We start from the raw sequence: 19,602 nt of genomic DNA on the forward strand, positions 1-19,602 counted from the left end.
ATGGCCTAAAGGGATTTAAACATCCTGCTTTTCAGTACATACAATCATCATGTAAAGCTAATGGTTCCGGTCACATTATATAAAAGCAATTTTGAAATAGTCATTTGAGCTATAGCATCTTAACAAATTAAATGCATTTTCTACTTTGATTATAAGCTATTAACTTAATTTGTAAAAGCGCTGATACTATAGTTAATGTATGTATGGTAACTGTTGAGTCATGGCCTGAATCACTGATTGAGCACCTGGGGAAAGAACCAGGTCAGCCCTCAGAGCACAGGTGAAGGCAATTCAGCTGTGCAACCAGAAGGGTTGGGGCCTGGCTGCACATCTTTTTGACCTCATTTAAGGGCTGACTGCCACTGGAGAAGGATCTCTTCCTGGAGATCTCCTGTTGGTGAAGCTTACCCCTACAAAGCTAGGATCTTCAGTTACGGGTGAACAATCTTCTTCCTTTCCTTTATAGCACCTCTCTATTGTGCTAGTCCTTCCGTCACTGCACCTTTGTTGTAATGCCTTTCCCACTGTATTGATCTGCCCAATTGCTTTAATGTAGAAACAAGAAAATGTTTTCTCAAAACGTTATACGTGCTTACCTTCAGACCAAAAATCTTATTGAACACTGATATGAAATACACCTTTTAATACAACAGTGAACAAAAACAGTGAAAGGATAGGCAGTAAGCATTCAGAACAACAAAAAAGATCTGTGTTCTATTGTAAAGCAAACAAAGGTGATGACAGAACCTTTATTTGAGATACAGGCACCATAGGACAAGATACCAAAGAAAGAGGAATTAATTCATCCCTCCCAGCAACAGTTCGGAAGAAAGGGTGAGCTGACAAACGCAGCCGTCCCCGGTTCCAGCTCTGGCACCGGAAGGAGGAGAAGGGGCGGGGGAAACCCAGGCAGACTCAGACTGCATAAGCGCTCCCGGCAGCACCGCTGAGACGGAGTGAGAGGAAGGGTGGGGCTAAGCTCACCCGCTCCAGGCGCTCACATAGAACTGCTTTGCATCTATCCATCTAGTTAGACTCAAGAAAAGCATCGTGATTCACGAATCTGAAGATCCTGAACTCTCTCAGAAGTTAAAACTACATCTAATTCTCCTGGCCTGGTAAATGCTCTCATATTGCCTCTCTGAAGAAGGCTTCAAACGTTTCTAGTGATGCTCTAAAGTTCTAAACAGAAAAATTTGGAGACGGTGCTGGTCTTTGGGTAGAAAAACGATGCCAGTATACCAAAAGATGGTTACATCCTTCAAGCAACCTTGTTGAACGTTGTAAAATAGACTCACATAACTTAGCCATAGTCATAGTATCTCTTTTTTACCTGTTCATTATTACATTTTCCAAGTACTGCTTTATATCAAGTCAATTCTCCTTTTAAGACATTATTTGTGTGTGTGTGCTAATAGCTTATTTGAGGCCAGTTACCAAATGTTCTAGAGGGAGGGAAATGAAACAAGACTATTGTCTCATCTTCTGGAGGTGGTAGAAGAACGGTAGTTACAATAAGCAGCTCCCCCTTCACTGATGTAGCTTTGTATAACTCAGTTTAAAACTTTATGTAATTAATGGAGTTCCATAGAATCTCATTACTGGAAAATGTATGTAATAGCTAGATCCAAAAACTGACACAGCATCACAGTCTCTATGAGGCCCTCAGCCCCCAAACAGGACCTTGAGGTGTGTGATCCCTTTGGAATGTTTATGTTTAAGGCAGGGTGCACTTACACACTGGAAAACCAGAGTCATGTCGGTGGAGGAGAAAGTGACTGTAGAAAAGGTAAAGGACAAGGAGTCTCTCACTGGCTTAGCTGTAGAGGTCAGAGAAACTCTGTTCTTCATACATGTCTTCTGTAATTAGGCACCTTGTGCCCTTTAAAAAAAATTAATCAAAGAGTCATTCGGTGAAAATAGAAGCCAAAGACTTATAAAATTTAGTTAATATTCAAAGACAAATCAAGTCTGGTTCCAAACACAAACCCCTTTGTGTAAACATTGAGGGAAAGTGCCAAAGAACCATGTACACAAAGAGAAGCCACAGAGCAATTTGCATTCCCCAGCAACAGAATCATATGTGGGCAAACCAAAAGATCAACAAAGATCCCTTGCAACAATCCCTTGAATGGCAGAAGCAAGTGCAGTGTTAGATTTAGTATGTATGACAATTCTAAGAATAGGCAAGAACTTCACTGAAACTGTGTGAAAATTTGTATGTTAAATACATGAGGGTGATTTAGCTTTTGGGTGTGCACACTAGGTGGAGAGATCTCCATGTGCTCAGTGTTGCAATAAACTAATGTCAGCTTTCTAAATCATCATTTGGTTTGAAGAGTTTTCTTTGTTGTGATTTTCAGTAACAAAGTTATGTATTCAGTGTCTGTACGTTCTTACAAACCTGCTGTTCTGCATACATGAAAAAGCGACTTACAGTGAGAATCAGGATAGAGAAGCAACTTTGGGACACAGCGGTCTTCATGACTGAGTGATCTGCTGTCAGAAGGTAAGGCACTCATGCACAGCGCTTCAAACATGAGATGAAGACCTCAAGTGCAACTCTCATCATACCACTTCTCTTGCCATTATGTATTCAATGTATGTTCAGGTGTATATTCAGGCAGAAGGCTTGGTTTCATATCGGATGTTACGTTTAAATATTCTTTGTCCTTTTTTTTGCTGTTTGTATGTGTAACCTCAGATTCTAATACTGACTGTGTAGTGTAAATTTGCAAATAGATATAACAGGTTCTCTTTAATATCCCATGCCAAACTTTTAATCAATTTCAATCAATGTTGGAAATCTGCAGTACATAAATTTTATTTTGATTCACTATTCAAAGAATCAGAGAAATAAGAATTTTTTTAGAGGTTTACGTTTATTTTAGAAAATATAAATGTATCTTGTATTTGTAGATTTTTAACTACTAATTTTTAGCTGTCCCTGTAGTATTTCTATGAGGAATTGTACTTTTTGCTGTCTCTTATGAAACTTTGTGGAAACAAAACTAGGTTTCATAAAACATCTAATCTCATATTCATCTCTCTGTAAAATATGGTGACCTTCAAAACAGGAACAGTTTGTCTAGATAAACATTTCTTACATGGTATTCTATATTCTATTACCTTCATGAAAATACTTTAGAATTTTGTTGCTGTTGTGTCTGGCTGCTATTCTCAGTTTAAGAGCTCTGCAGAAGTGATGATAACGTATATTCTTTTTGCTCATTTGCAAAAAATTTCCTGCTTTCCTTTACAGTATGTTGGAGCCCAGGAGATCAGATCCAACTACCAGAATTTTATACAGCTCTTTGTGAGCAGTCCTTCCTTAGTTGCTGTTATTCCTATTGATGCAAACCTATCTTGATGTTTTGAATGAGGAAGAAGATATAGTAAGTACAATCTAATAATCTAAGTTTTCTTCTGCAGCCAGTAGTACGGGTAAGGTGACATGCCTTGCATAAATGGATCCAGATGAAAGCTGTGAGTGAGGCACTAAGTCTTCAGGCCCTGGGCTAAGGCAGGAACTGTTTTGTTTCATGAGGTATACCTAGGCCTCTCGAGAGAGGGAGGTGGCAGACAACTCTGAAGCATCAACAGGAGCTTTCTTGGTTTTGAGGCCTTGTGCTAAGGACAAGATGAAGTTGAGTACAACAAAGTTATCAACATGCTTTCTAAAAACAGAGGAAGCGATCCATATACTGGAACGGAACATCCTCACAGAAATCACTGACTGTCCTTTTGCTGACCATGGAGCCCTGAAGGCCATGCTGATAGCACTCATTGGATTGCTGTAGCTGACAAGGCAGTGCAGGGATGTTGGGTCTGCACTTGGTGTGGACAGGCATTGGGGCCTCCAGGAGCTGCTGGTATTAGTCATGGGCATCAGAGGTGATAAGGACACTTGTAGCTCCCAGACAGCTCTGGCACTGACCGATATTTCTGCTGTGGTTAATGGGACTATTTGCATGCAGTCTGTCAGCTGTTTACGGACTGATTTGGCCCTGTTCCATGACAAGTGGGGCAGAGGGACCTGCAGATCTGCTCCCTGGGAAGGGATAATGGAAAAGGATAGAGAGATAGGACTAAAATCTATCAGGCAATGATCTGAGGAGAAACAAATTAATTTACTAAATAAGATATTGGAATGCAAGATAATATACTGTAACACAATATAATGCAATATAATTAGAATTGAAGCTAATAAATCAAATATAAAGAGAGTGTCTGAAAGCCAAAGGCCCTACTCTAATGCTGTGATGAGATGGCACCTGCAACAGAGACAAGCAAAATGAAAGGGATGTCAGGTGACCTCCCTGGACTTTATCTGTTACCCCTGAGCAGAAATGATAGCAGAACAGCAGTCTTCTGGGGGATGTAGTTGTTCTTCTCTTCTGGGATAGGTACCTGGACCTGGAGCATTAACTCTTTAACTTCCAATGCACTACATGATGTTAGGATGTGGAATACCGATAATCAAAGATCAGAAAACCATGATGTAGTCTTATGTGTCAGGATTGTATGTAGAAGCTGGTGATCTCCACTCAGTATTTCTGCTGAATGGAGCAGATCTCTCAGTTGGAGGAGACCAACTTAAAGATCACCCATTTCCAACCCCTTATTGCAGACAGTTTCACTGTTCACTAGATCAGGATGCTCAGGCCCCATTCAACCAAGCATTGAACGCTTCCAGGGATGGGGCATCCATGACAGTCTCTTTGGGAAGCCTGTGCCAGTGCCTTACCACTGTCAAAGCTGTACGTCTCCCTGCAGTGCTGCATCTGCAAGCTCCCTGGTGTTACTGCACATATTTGTTGAGGTGCAGGAACTTTATTGCCACTGCAGTTCCAAGGAGAAAGAAGCAAGTTAGAGCCTCTATAGCACTCCAAGTCACTGCTATACCTGCTGCTAGGGAGCAGCCCATGTATCCTTTCTCTGTCTGTTTCCTCCCACTCTTCAACATCTTCAAAGCACAAAACACTGTTATAAAGCAATAAATAGTCTTTCACCCTCTCAAGCTGCTCTGCGTGGTTCATGCCTGCTTTTCAGACTCCTGACTCTGGGATGGGTTGCAGAATAAACCGCCTGAGATTCCAGGTGGAGACAGTTAAAACAGTTAAGAAACAGTTAAGTCTTCTATTCCATCCAGACTGCCACAAGTCCTTGGGCTAGATAAGTTCCATTCAAAGATGCTGAGGGAACTGGTGGAAGTGATTGCCACCTATCAGTGATTATGGTGATTATGGTCAACTGGAGAGGTCCCAGACGACTGCAGGCTTGCCAGTTTGACTCCCATTGACAAGAAGGGTCATAAGGAGGATCTAGGGACTTACAGGCTTGTCAGTCTGACCCTGGTGCCAGGGAAGGTTGTGGAACAGATCATTATGAGTGTGTGTGCAAGTGTGGAATGTGTGGGACAACCTGGGGATCAGGCACAGACAGCATGGCTTCATGAAAGGCAGGTCCTGCTCAACCAACATGATCTCTTTCTATGACTGTGTGATCTGTCACCTCGTGGATGAGATAAGGGCTGTTGCTGATGACCTAGACTTCAGTAAAGTCTTTAACACTGTCTTCTACAGTATTCTCCTAGGAAAGCTGGCAGCTCATGGCTTGAACAGGTACACTCTTTTCTGGGAGGAGGGCCAGGCCCAGAGAGTGATGGCAAATGGAGTTATGTCCAGCTGGTTGCTGGTCATGAGTGGTACTTCCGAGGGGTCGATACTGGTGCCCATCCTGTTTAATATCTTTACTGATGACCTGGATGAGGGGATTGAATATGCTCTCAGTAAGTTTTCAGATGACACCAAGTTGAGTGGAAATGTTCATCTGCCTGGGGATAGGAAGGCCCTACAGAGGGGACTGGGCAAGTTGGATCAGTGTGTTGAGGCCAATTGTATGAGGTTCAACAAGACCCAGTGCTGGATCCTGCACTTGTGTGACAACAACCTCATGCAATGCTACAGGCTTGGGGCAGGGTAGCTGAAAAGCTGTGTGGAAGAAAAGAGTTTGGGAGTATCAGCTGATAGCTGGCTCAACAGCCAGCAGTGTGTCCAGGTAGCCAGGCATCCTGGCTTGTTTCAGAAATAGTGTTGCCAGCAGGAGCAGGGAGGTGCTTGTCTCCCTATACTCAGCTCTGGTGAGGCCACACTTTGTGTGCTGTGTTTTTGGCCACTCACAAAAAGAAAGACATTGAAGAGCTGGAGCTTGTCCAGAGAAGGACAGCAAAGCAGTGAAGGATCTGAAGCACAAGTCTTATGGGGAACAGCTGAGGGAACTGGGATTGCTGAGTCTGGAGAATAGGAGGCTCAGGGAAGACCTTATTACTGCTTACCACCGAATGGTGGTTATAGTGCAGAGTTGGCTTCTTCTCCCAGTTAACAGCGATAGGACAAGGAGGAATGGCCTCAAGATTCTCCAGGGGAGGTTCAAGTTGGATGTTAGAAAATGTTTCTTCTCTGAAAGAGTGGTGAGGTATTGGAAAAGGCTAGCCAGGGAGGAGGTGGAGTTATTGTCCCTGGAGGTGTTCAAGAAACGTGTACTTATGGCACATAAACGTGTACACAAGGGACATGGTTTAGTGGGGAAACATTAATGACAGGAGGACGGTTGGACTAGACGATCTTAAACGTCTTTTCCTACTTTAATCGTTCCACGATTCACCCCTCGCGCCATCTGGTCAGTGAGCAATTATTGGCTCTGCAGGGCTCTGTATTCTAATTGGCTGCAGCCGCAAACAGGGAGGGACAAGGCTGCGCAGGGATTGGTTGATCACCCTTATCATTGTCTAGGATTGGCCGTGGGCGGAGTTGGCAGTGCTGGTAGGAGGTGTCTGCGGACAGCCGGCAGTTTGGGGCGTGATTGGCTGGCAGGGCTTGAAACAGGGGCATGCAGTAATGCTGTGGCTCTGAGTGTGGCGCTGAGTCGTTGCGGTGCCTGTTCCCCGCCGCCTTCTGCTAAGACCCGCCGGCGGTTCGGCCCGGTCCGGCTCTGCCTGGCGGCAGCGGGCAGGGGCCGTGGTGGTGGCAGTGACTATGATGAAGAGGGCGATGGGCTGCCCGGTGGCTAACATTATGGAGGAGAGCTTCAGCTGCACTATCGCCAACCGCTTCTACCAGCTGCTGGACGACGAGTCGGACCCCTTCGACAACCTCCGCGAGGCCGAACGCCGCCAGCAGCAACGCAAGAACCTCAACAAAGTGGTGGTCCGGCGGGGCGGCCCCGGTGACAGAGAGGGTACCGCCAGCAGGGAGCCCGAGAAGCAGCGCAAGCAGCTCGGGACACCCGCGCCGCAGCCGCAGTCCGGTACGGGGCGCCGTGCCGCGGGAAAGTAGCCGCGTCTCAGCGGCGTGGGTACGGGTTCGGGCGGCGCTGCCTCGGGGGTGGCGGCGGGAACGATGCGATCCAGACGGGTGCTGCGGGCAGCGGGAGTGTAGCGGGGTCCGAGGGAGCGCCCGCGGAGCGAGAGGCGATTAGACTGCTCCGATGTGAGTCCGGGCCTCTGTGCTGTGGACAGTAAGTGCCGAAACAGTAACTTAAGAAAGAACGCGAGGGAGGAGCGGGAGGCAGCTGCCTGCCTCGGTTTTGGTTTCTCCGCTCTAACACTGCTGTGGATGTCCCATTCCTGGAGGCATTCAAGGCCAGGCTGATGGTGTGTGGCAGCCCTACCCACTGTGGGGAGTTGGAGCTTATTGATCTCTGAAATCCCTTCCAACCCAAGCCATTCTGTGAGTTTTAATACCTTGGGGAAATACATATTAATTGCAATGGAACTATTATTGTTCCATCAAGTTGTTGTCAGTGCTACCACCTCTATTCCTTAAGTTTAGTTTTATGCTACTCCAGCAACAATCACTTGACATTGTGGGGCCAAATACATGCTAGCTGATATGCATCTTTGTAGAAGACAATTGTGTAGGTTGTTGCTTTAGGCAGTTGTTTTGGACTGTTGTCATTTGAGGTACTTCTGAGGTAGAAACATGACTGTCAGAAATCACTCTGTGGAAGATGGACATTCATTTTAGCACCAGGCCTCCTTCATTTTCAGAGTGCTTTGCTGTGATTACCAGCAGAAAGCAGAGGAATCTGTTAGTGAACAGCAGGGCAAAGCTTTGATGAAAAATTGTTGCACAAGTACTGTTAGGTGTCCACCAGGACTGTGAAGTATGTGAAAGCCATCTTCATCTCCTACTTCTCCACTGATATCTTGAGCATACAGGTTCTGAATGTAATCCTTTATATTACCCCATGACCTGATGGACTGAGTATTTTCTGCTACCTTGATACTAAGGAAACCTTTCTGGAGGTAAAGGCATCAGATGTATGCCTTGTTTTACTTTACTGATAATTTAAACTGGGAAAAAGACTGCTGGCTTTGGTAGTAGACTTTAGGAAAGTGAATAAGCACCTAGCTGAGCAGTTATTTCTTATTAGGGAAATAAAAAATGCTTTCTCCTTTAAAAGTAGTTATCCTGGATTTTGAATGCTTTTGTGTTTTTGTCTGGGGTTCCTTGAGAAATACGATTGTGCGGTGGAGAGAGATGAGACCTGGGCCTGCCTGTTTACCTCTGTTACAGTCATTGTCTTCTTGCTTGAATGACACGAAGATAATTTGTTGTGCATAATTCAGTTAGAAAATTTCTGGATGCCAGAAAAGTTACAGGGGGACTGCTGACTTAATGGGTGAGAATGATTAACTCTGGGGAGGTTTCTCTTACCAGCTGAATTTGGCACAAAGCTTCTAGTGATGGCTGCATTTCTAGGATGTGCTGCTGTCAAGTAAGTAATAACAAATTACTATATTCTGATATTAATGACTAATTTTGTTTTTTCCTCTAAAATGTAATGTCTTTAGTAATTATCAGATCTAGGACCTGACTCTCTAATTTCATTTCACTGTTTTGTAATTAAATACTACAAAGGAGCATCTTTCTGTCTGAACAGCTGGATCAGGTTCTGGTATTATGATTCATTGTACTTTGTACAGGTTTATCTAATTACTTGGTTGTGTTGCTTGTTTAGGTTTCAAAAAGTGTTGTTAAGCTTCACAATTTTTTATTGCTGTATTTCTTAAATACATTACGCCTGAAAAAGTAGTCTTTACTGTTAAGCCTGCACCTTTTGTGTGACTTCCACTCGTAACCTGTAGAAAGATTTACAGTCATCTGGGAGACTGTTCTAGGTGTTGTTTTGAGGTTAGAGTGGAAGGTTTAATTACAGTATTGTAAATTAACACTTTTAATTCTATTTAGTTCTTGCTCATCATTTCCAGAGGATCTGGAAATGTTTTCAATTTGTTTCAAATTGAAACAAACCTAAGAGGACTTTGCAAGATATTTCAGTACTTCGAGCTTCAGAATCTAAACTGCTAGGAGTTGACAAGGAGGCTACTTTTCTTTTTATCTCCCTTTAAGAAGAAAAGGCACTGCTACTTCATAATCTGCCAAATCAAACATGGTTGTTTTTTTTTTTTTTCACCATATAATGATGTGATTGTGGCTTTTTAATTTAAGTTACTGTGTTTTTTTAAAAATGTTAATCTTAAAATGTGTGTAGAGAACTTGTATAAAGGCTTTTTGTAGGTGCTGCAGCACTTGATGTTAGCTCAGTTGATTCTTAGCATGGTAGCCAAACTGCATTTGCCAGCTCTTTAATTCAAAAATCCTTGTTGCAGAGCTTGCATTCTTTAGCAGGACAGGCAAATTAAACCTGTTGTTCATGCAGTAATAAATTCAATTCAGTTGAAAGCTCTAAACCTTTGTTGCTAATGCCTCTAGAAGGTTTTCTTCTCTCCTTTTTATTTGATGGCTTGTGTGATGTTTTGATACAGTTCCTAAACTGTCTGAATTTTTAGCTGCTACTTTAAGTTAATATGGCATGATGTGTTTCTGGGGATATTTTTCCTAAGCTGTCTGCAGTTCTCTTATCTTTTTAAAAATAATTCCAGTATCATTCTTTCAGATAGGTAGGCAGAAGAATAGTCCACAGGGGTAGCTGTGGTAGGCAGCTCTGTAACTGATTGCTAACACCCAGGTAAAGAAATAGAACAGAGTCTTAGTTCCATTTATTTTTCTTTGGAGTGTTGTATGCAGTAGCTGGAGCTAGATTTATTTTTTTTTTTTTGGATACTATTCTGTGAATCATGTAGTTAGCCATGCGTTAGTTCACAAAATGTAATGCTTTCAGGATTGGAATTAGTCGTGTAGACATGCATATGTGCAAAGGGGAGGAATTACGGTTGTTCATGCAGTTCTAAACTAGGTAGGTGGGAAGGCTCTGCTAAAAGAACTGTGATTGTGGTAACTAATTCAGGTTTGCTACAGGGTTAGTTAGCCCAGTAAACTAAAGTGACAGACAAAAGTCACTGTCATTAAGTGTAAAGCAGTATGTATGGGAGAACATGGCTTAGAGGTGGATGTTAGATTTACTACTCTGCTGCAACATTTATTTAATTCAAACTGTTGTAGTTTAGGAAAGAGTACTGAGGCACTAAATCTGATCCTATTAAAATAGCAGGTCTGATTCTTGCTGCAGCCTGAAAGAAACTTATGGGTATTACTGAGATACCCATGTCAGGGAATATAGAAAAATTACCATGCCTTTGAAAGGCATCTTGCTTTCCTACACAGTGAGTCTATGCTTTTGGTCACCTCAGAGTCAATAAAACTGGAAAAAGCACATAGGAGTAACATGTATGACCAAACTTATAGAATAATTTATGTACTGAGAAGACCAAAATTGAGGTTCTGAGAGAAGGTATCTAAGGGTACAATGTATACAGAACTACAAATGAGAGATGGAGAAAGCAAAAATGTTTTGCTGTCTTTGATTCAAACAACTTCTGAGCGTAGCCTGTCAGGTGGAAAGTGTTTTGTCACACTCTCTGTTTTCATACTCTCAGCGTGCTGACTGCTGCCCTCACTTGCTTTGCTTCTTGAACAGGGACTAGAGCTGTTTCTGTTGTAGCTTGTAGTGACTGAACCCAGTTGCAAGATGGAACATTTCACAGTGTTTGTCTGAATAAAAAACAAGGTCTGCTAATCGAAAAATCGAACAAACAAAACAATACAAAACAAACAAAAAAAAAACAAGAAAACCCCTTTTTTCCATTAAAAATAAGGTGGTGAGAACACTGTGTTATCAGGTGCCTGTGAAGAGCCTTCATAACAACATCTTCTAAAGCAAAACTTTTGTTTGAGGACAAATAACACAAGAAGAGGAAATTTGAATGGGAGCTAGACACAACTGCAAAGACAGCTTGTTTGGCTGAGTTGTTTTAAAATCCTTCTGTTGATATACATTGGCAGGGAGCTGAAAAGGTACTCTTAAAAAAGCATGTGCTTTCCCAACTCAGATTTCTGTGGAATGTTTATTAAAAACACTTTTTAGAGAGTTGCCTTGCCTAAATGCTGTTTTATAAGCAATACTAATACTGATAGTAATGCACTGTGGTGGCAAAGTGAAAATACACTTCAGTATGTTGACTATACTATTTAATCAACAACTCATAAAAACCAAGCTTTTTTTGCCTTAGTGATGTCTGGGTCTAGTGTCTGCTGATTATACTGTTTACAGGTGTCTTTCTCAAGTAATATCTTAGCTGTCTTTTCCGGGGGGGGGGAGGGGGAAGCTGGGTTTGAAATAGTTCATTCAGTTCATTACATTTTGAAATTTGAATATATTGACTTAGAAGATAAAGTGATAGGCAGCTGAGCTGGTAGACTGGACAGGTGCAATAGCCTCACATGGAGCTAAAGATGAAGTGAGTAATAGTGAATGTCTTCTTCAGCTTGATGTAAATCTAGCTGTAAGAAACAAGAGAATCACTTTAAAGAGAGGCTAGATTTAACCTAGAAAAGATCAGTATTCAGTTTTTCATTGCAAAGTTTGTGAGATTTCAAGTAAAAGATCCTCAAAACCCTACTGTGAATTTGAAGGAAAGTCGCATACCAATACGTATATACTCTAGCAAATATATAAAATTGGAGTGTACTAACAAAGTTTTTGATAAGCATTCAAAGCATAGCCTAGTTCCTTGTAAGTGGCAACACTACACAAGATTACTTATGTTTTACTCTTCCCTGTCTGTCAACCCCAGTTCCAATAAGGTTTGTTGGTCTTCATCTTAAATGGAAATTTGAATTGGGACATATATGTAGCAGTAAATTTAAATCAGATAGCTTATGCTATCACAGCTGTCAAATTCTAATTTGGTTTGCTGTTGTAAGCTGAACTGAAAATTGTGCCAGTAATTGATTCAGGGATTACACTGTTTATTAGAGGTGTGGTTGCTGCAGCCGTTTAGTTTTAATCTACTGCTGTGTGTCTGTCAAACCAGTTGAAGTATTTTTATACGATTTGTATCACAAGTAATCTTCTGCAATATGTATGGCCATTTATTAGAATCCAAGTGAATTAACTAGGCTGAGGTAACAATCTGTCTGCTTTATCTACAGCAGTAAATGCCAGTACTTTTAAGAGGTACTGGGAGTATAACAGAACCACTAGCCTCTTTTAAATGGCTGTTACCTCTTTGTCGTTTCAAGGAGTTCTCTGAATGTGTGTGAAATAGATGTTAATACTAAACATGTAGGGAAATTGGTCTTTGTGTTCCTGCAAAGTTATTCTAAATGCTTTTGATAGCTAATGAACGGCTCAAAAATAAAAATGTGCTCTTATATTGCAATTGTTCATTCAGATCCAATCAAAATAAGTGGTCAAAAATTAGTAGTATTTTTGTTCTCCTACACTAGGATTTCAGCTTAGAACCAATGCTTGCATAATTGGTGGTATAGTTGGGATATACATATAGCAGACAGTGTATACCATTCTGTATTCTTTATAACTTCAAGCTTTCCAAATTAGTATGCTTTAATAAAAAGTTCTCAAACTAATTTCAGAAATTGCCCTTTATCCAGATATTCATCTTCGTTTTGAAGGGAATGAAAATACGCCTTCTTCTGTAAGAATTGAGCTAATCCAAACGTTGAGGAGGGAGAATGTATTATTTCAAGTGGTCTGTAGCTTAAAGAAAACCAGTTAAACTTTCTTCTGTGTACAGATATGACTATCTTTATTGCATAGCAAGAGGCTTCACCTATCACAGTTTTATCTTATTCTCTGAGTGGACTGTTCTTTAGTTTACTTTTAAGGATTATGTTGCAGACTTCATGCTTGCCAGCCAAGCTTTAAATCAAATCTTTACATGTAGACATTTTCTGTAGAACTAGGAATTCATTTGTATATTAATATTGTGTAATGGAGTAGGTTTTCATATATTCTTGCAGCTGAGGCACATTAACCAGGACTGTAATTTGTACATTAACTTGTTGAGTTCAGTAACTTCCTCAGCACAGCACAGGTGCTTGTGGAAAAAAGAGCACAGTTTCACTGGTCTGAGGCTTGTGTTTCTTTAGTAGTCTTAAACCAACTACTTCTGCAGCTATTAGTGTAAGTATAGATGCCTAGGAGAGGGCCTGCTTGCCTCTGGAGAACTTTGTCTTAAATAGAGGACAATTTGGGGAAAACAGGGATGGATGCACATAATGAACTCTTGTTACACAGGATGCATTTGGGTTAAATGGATAACCTCAACTTGTCTTCTACAATACACAGTACCTTTGCACTCAGTGTTTTCAACCTCAGCAGTGTCCAAAAAAATCCCGGCAGGCTTAAATATATTTTGTCTTGGAATATATTGACATTTTAGAATTAGGTGTAGCCTCTGTATTTACTGCTTGGTGTCTGGCAGTGTTAAATAGTTATCCTCTCCTTAGAACTGCAACAGGAGGTGATCCTTATTTTGTTGTATACCATATTTGTGAGCTTAAAGGAGAAGTACAGGCTCAGATTTGAAAATTTAGCTCATCTATCAAGAAGTGCGTTGATCAACAGCTAACACATCTCAAATGATCTTTCCCTCATTTATTCTGCAACAATCTTGGAATTCATGTCTTCCAAAGAAGCTTCTCTGTCCTTTTGTGTAGGACACCATCAAGATCTTTGATCATAAGAAATGATTTTTGTTCTCCATTTCTGTAACTTCATGTGAGGGGGAAAAAAAAATGCAATTTCTCTAGCTTGTTGTGGTTTTGTTTTTTGTTGTTTTTTAAATGACTGAGCTGTGTCAACAAGAGAGCTAGACTCACTAATCTGGAAGGGAAAGTATGTATATTTAAAGACAGTGTCTGGTAAGATTAACTGTCGGGGCATTTAATAGTTGGGATGGATTTGGGACTGGAGAGTGAAAGCTGAAGTCTAAGGTGTAGTTAGCTCACTTAAGTCAACAGTAACTATGATTCAGTTATTGTTAAACACTTAGTAATATGTATATGTGTATGTAGGTCAGAAGCAAGCACCTAAACAAGAAGAATGTGGAGGAAAAGACAATAGCAGAGCAGAGAAACAAGACAAAACTGAATGGAGGCCGTCATTCATGGAATACTCATCTTATGAAACAGAAAGTCAAGCAGAACTCACAGCTAGGAGGTATGTATCATGTAGAGGATCATAAGGTGCCTCATAAAAAGGAAAAGTGTATATGGGATGGGAAAGAGAGAGAAAGAGTTAAACTTCTTAAGCAGATATCATAGCCAAAAGTGACTTAAAGTGTTGTTAGTTTGTAGATTTGGTGCAATACAAATTAGTTATGTCTGGCAGAGCTGCAATTTTGGCTTCCTTGCAGGTTGATTTGGAACTGTTTTGTGAAGGCAAAACTAGGAATTGCTAAGATCTGGAAACTTAGCCCTTAGTCTGTAATGTGAATACTGTGTTTCTGAACTTGGTTACCAAATTTTGTAGGACATCTGGTGCAGATTGAAAGTAGAATAAATCTTACAGTTCAAACTGAAACTATACCTTTGTTATACTGCTTGCTACTTGGACAATGAACACACAGATTTTGTTTTTGTTCTAGGTACTAGAGTAATTCCACAAACTTTTAACAGTTAAGCTCTTCTTACTGTCTGTGAATGTAGTTGATATTCTAAAACTTATTTGCAATTGCATATAAATCTGAATTTGAGAGTGGAGTTATTACTCAATTAAGTCACTGAAGACATGACAGCTTTATAGTGTTTTATTAAACTTCTCTAATATTTCTGTTCATCAATGGCTAAAGTTTCTATTCCTATTGTGTATAATAATTCTCACTTTAATGCCAAAACTAATGCAATCGTACTGTATTATGTAAAGATGTAGATTTAAAAAATTTAGTAGCTCCCCTATACTGATATCACAGCTACACAAATGTAAACATAGTATTTTTTTCTCCTTGTATTCTGACTAAAAGTCTTTTTAGACCTATTGAAAAATTAGCCTATGAAAGACCAAGAGGTTATGGAAGAGGAAGAAGTGAAATGCAAGGTAGAGGAAGAGGTGGTGGAATAAACAAAAGTTTTGATGGCTTCGACCACAGAAGAAAACGGGAATTTGAAAGACAAAGTGACAATGTTGAAATGTAAGTGTTGAGCGTGCTTACTCTCATTGAACAATAGAGTTGACATTATGGTAGAATTTCTTGTGTATTCTATTCCTTTTTCTGTAGACAAACTGGCTACCAAAAAGGGAGTTTTAATTTGGGAATCTGCTGGGGGGGAAAAAAAAAAAGCTCTTAAAGAATGCTCTTTCCTCTCTCTAGCGGCATGAGAACAGATAACATAAAAGGTGGAACTGGGGAGCAGTTAAATATATGATGTACAATATATAATTGTGTCCACCATCATTGTCTGGTTCTCATTGTAGGCAGCGTTCTGTTCATCAAAGTCTGGATGTTTTTAGGTTAAAGTTGTGCTTTCTATTCATTGTTGTGATTAATGCTGTTCTATAGCTTCCTGAACTTATCTCTATTGTTTATACTGAACAGCTGAACTTGTAGCAAAAGTATGGTGAAAGTTCTTGAATAAAAGCCAGCCAAAATTCAGTTGAGTGGGGCCAAAGTTGTCTTTTAACTGAAATGAGTTAAAGTTTTTCTAATATTCAAGCAAGTGGGATTCTTGTATTTGATGTTGCTACAAAATGCCAACTACCAAGTGAAGCTTTGTTATTGGTCATAAGATTCTATGTTGCAAAGCTGTAGTACAGTTCTGTGTGGCTCCAGAGGTGCTTAGCTGTCTGCGCCACTTAAGAACATTTCAAAGCACACCAGGATCAGTCACAGAATGTGGCTGTTTATTTAGTGGTCAAAGAGATGGAAGAAGTTAGGAACTTCAGTTGTCTACTTCATTCATTGATATGTGTTTGGATTACCAAAACTTTGTTGGGAAAGTCTGCTTTTGTCTATTCTTTGCACTTACTAATATGTTATTCTTTTTAGTAGTTTTTATTATCATTCTTCTAGAAGTTTTTAATTGAAGGCTGAGGTTAGACAGAAAAGGCAAAACTTTGAGCTTTGGTCACATACAATTCTTTTGTTTTAAAAAACAGTTTAATATTTATCACTTACATTATTATGTTTGTGAATGTATAGTAGGTTTCCTCAGTGTATCTGGCTAAAGGGTTGTGGATGAGGGGAAAAAAAAAACCTTTGATAGGTAGCAGTTTTAGGGCTTGATATTCCAAGTTCTTCTTTTTCCAGATTATACTCACTTCTCTTCTAATACTGTATACTAAAAGCTTGGTTAAGTATTCCAGCTTTTCAAAACAAGTGATCAGCTATGTAAATATGGTTTTATCTAATTGCGCAAAACTAGCTTGTATATTATACAGCTGAAGATGGTATGAACAGTGTAAGGCTCAAGAAAGTGAAGTTCAGTTTTATTTTTGCCTTGAATCCTCCCTGATAACTGCTTGCCTCCTTGAAGCTATGCTAAAGTATGTGGAAGGCAGGGAGGTGATCTGGGAGAACCAGCATGGCAAATCCTACTTGACCAACCTAGTGGCCTTCTCTGATTGTGTCACTGCAATGTTCAATGGACAAAGAACTGGCTGCAGGATTGAGTCCGGAAAGTGGTGGTCAGTGGCTCAGTGTCTGGATGGAGACTTGTAATGAGTGATGTCCCCCTGGGGTTGGTGCTGGGACCAATACTCTTTAGAATCTTCATCAGTGATATTGACAGTGGGGTTGAGTGCACCCTCAGCAAGTTTGCTGATGACACCAAGCTGTGGGTTGCTGTTGACTGACCAGAGGGATGGGATACCACCTAGAAGGACCTAAACAGGCTTGAGCAGTGAGCACAGGAGAACATCATGAGGTTCAATAAATCCAAATTCAAGATCTTGCACCTGGGTTGAAGCAACCTCCATTACCAATACAAGTCGGGATGAAATGATTGAGTGCAGCCCTGCTGAAATAGACCTGGGGGTACTGGCGGATGGGAAGCTGAACATGAGCCAGCAATGTGCCCTTACAGCCCAGAAAGCAGACGTGACCTGATAGTGGCCTTTCAGTATTTAAAGGGCAGCTACAGGAATGGAGACAGAACACGGGAAATGGTTTCAAGTGCAGAGAAGGCAGATTTAAGTTAGGGATAAGGAAAAAATCTTTTACAGTGAGGGTGGTTAGGTACTGAAACAGATTGCCCATTGATGTGGTGGTTGTCCTGTTCCTGGAGACTCTAATGGCAAAGCTGGATAAGGCCCTGGGCAACCTTATCTAGCTGTGTTGTCTTTGTTCATTGCAGGGGAGTTGGACTACATGTCCCTTCCAACTCGGAGGATTCTGAGATCCTGCTCATTTCCCCTAGCTATTTTTTTTTTTTGTTCAGTAGTATCACTACTTAAGGTACAAGTACAGATATCAATGCTTTCTTGCAATGTGTCATGTATGGTGGAAGTGTGATTAAATTGGGATTGTCTAAGCAATTCTAGAAATGTATCTGTACCTTAATTATTAATGATTCATTGAAGCTACAAGGTTGGTTTTTTTGTTTCTGTTTTTTTAAATAATGCATTCTTACCAGTGGAATGAAAATAAGTATGCTACTGATCTTATTTGGCCAGTGAAGTGTTACAGAAAATGTAAACTTCTAAGATGAAATCTGAACTTTACAGTTTTAAGAGTGGAAAATAAAAAATGCAAGTAAAGCATCAGAGATATACTGTTGTCAAGTACTGGTATTTATAATTGGGTTATTGTGTTCATGCATCTTTGAATAAAAGTACATGAAAATTGGGTTTTTCCAGTTCTTTTCATTTTGTTAGTCCATACAGTCACTTAGATGAACTTTTTTCTTATGATTCTAGAGTTTCGTTTCTTTTGTTTTTTTCACCCTTTCCAAGGAATTTTGCCAAATATATCATGTTTTGACCTGCAAGGTTTATCCTAATATGACTTACAAAGACTGTATGTTTTCTGTTTACTGTTCTAGTGAGATGAAACTGAATGCTCCAATGGAAGCGACTGCAAAAACAGCTAAGGCTCCAGAGATGTCTGAAGGAGAACCTCTAAACAAGTATAGCTGACTAAAATAATTTTTTCTAAATGCAGAGGAAAGAGTTTACTGTTACTGACATTCTTGACTTGTACTGGGAAACATACTTGAAATTTGAACTGCAGATATTTTAAAAAAGAAACTTTCTCTGTAGGTTTGTCTCAAGCAAATGAGTTCTTAAGTATTAGAAAAGCTTGATTATGCAGCTGCAGTTTTGAATGACCCACTGATGCTTACATTCCTAATACTTGGCGATGATTTAATGACGGGCTGTGCATTGTGTTGCACTTTTGACTTGGGAAATGGATAAAAATTACCCCACTTTATTGAAGTACTAGAGTACTTCAGAAGTAATTAAAAAAAAAAAAAAAGGTATTCAGGATATCTGTGCAATCACACAAACAATTAAAGAACACTAAGATAAAATTGTCTAAGTTAGTTATTCATCAGTCACTAATAATGTACAGAGGACCTTTATAGAACCTGAAAAACTTGCAGAAAATGGTCTTGCAGTGAGCCTTAAAAGTAGGGGAACTGGGAGAGGACTTTGCCTTTTGCTTTCTGACTTCAAGACTTAAAGCCAGAAAATCTGGCTTTAAGTCATGGAAAATCTGTTTTAGATGAAATAAATGCTTTAGCTTAAAGTAACCAGACAATCTTGTCCAAGAAAGAGAATTGAAAGAATGAGCAAATAGCATGTTGTGAATATCTCTTAAACTGTGGAAAGTGACAGAATGTCAGTGTCCTCTTCTATTGCTATGAAGCCTTTTTTGTCCAATGATGAAACTTGTTTTTAATTATGTTCGTTCCTTTTTAACTTGAGTTATAGTACTGAGTAGGCTGCAAATACTATTTTATATATTCAGTTTATATAAACTTATTAGAAGCTAAGTTGGCACAACTTTCTTTTTAATTTAAAACTCAAATATACAGATAAGTCGTCTTATACATGAGAAAATCTAAGAAGCTGAGCGATGACAGGATTTCCAGAAAGGATTTTCTAAGTGGCCTTAAGTCAGATGGGTAATGTAGATAAGTACAGTGCAATTTTGACAGATTTATTTAGTTAAATAAGAGAACAGTTCTTACGCAGTTTTTGTCAGTTACTGATGCCTTTAGTTTTCTCAGGCTTGTACCAGTTTATCCATCATTGTAGCAGTAAACATTCCCAGCAATTCAAGATCTTCAACGTCCTGACATCAGTTCCATGTAGAACATAAGACTTGAAGTT

At 40.0% G+C, this 19,602-nt stretch overlaps 1 protein-coding gene across 14 annotated transcripts in view; it reads left to right on the forward strand.

The window, feature by feature from the left end:
- Positions 1 to 6,828: 6,828 nt before the first annotated feature.
- The window catches only part of HABP4 (hyaluronan binding protein 4), a 58,243-nt gene continuing 45,469 nt past the window's right edge, over positions 6,829 to 19,602 (forward strand). For 11 of the 14 annotated variants that reach the window (XR_014880582.1, XR_014880584.1, XR_014880586.1 and 8 more), the window contains exons 1-4: positions 6,830 to 7,308; positions 14,346 to 14,490; positions 15,293 to 15,460; positions 18,309 to 18,392. Coding sequence is in view for 4 of the 14 variants with exons in the window: in XM_085213849.1 (XP_085069975.1) it covers positions 7,038 to 7,308; positions 14,346 to 14,490; positions 15,293 to 15,460; positions 18,309 to 18,392 (668 nt within the window). In the remaining 10 variants the exon portion in view is untranslated. Of the gene's footprint in view, positions 7,309 to 14,345; positions 14,491 to 15,292; positions 15,461 to 18,308; positions 18,393 to 19,602 lie in introns of all 14 variants that reach the window. The other 3 variants (XM_085213847.1, XM_085213848.1, XM_085213850.1) reach the window with 3 other exon arrangements.

Source organism: Meleagris gallopavo, chromosome Z, assembly GCF_905368555.1.
Source record: "Meleagris gallopavo chromosome Z, MGAL_WU_HG_1.1, whole genome shotgun sequence".
Lineage (NCBI taxonomy): Eukaryota > Metazoa > Chordata > Aves > Galliformes > Phasianidae > Meleagris > Meleagris gallopavo.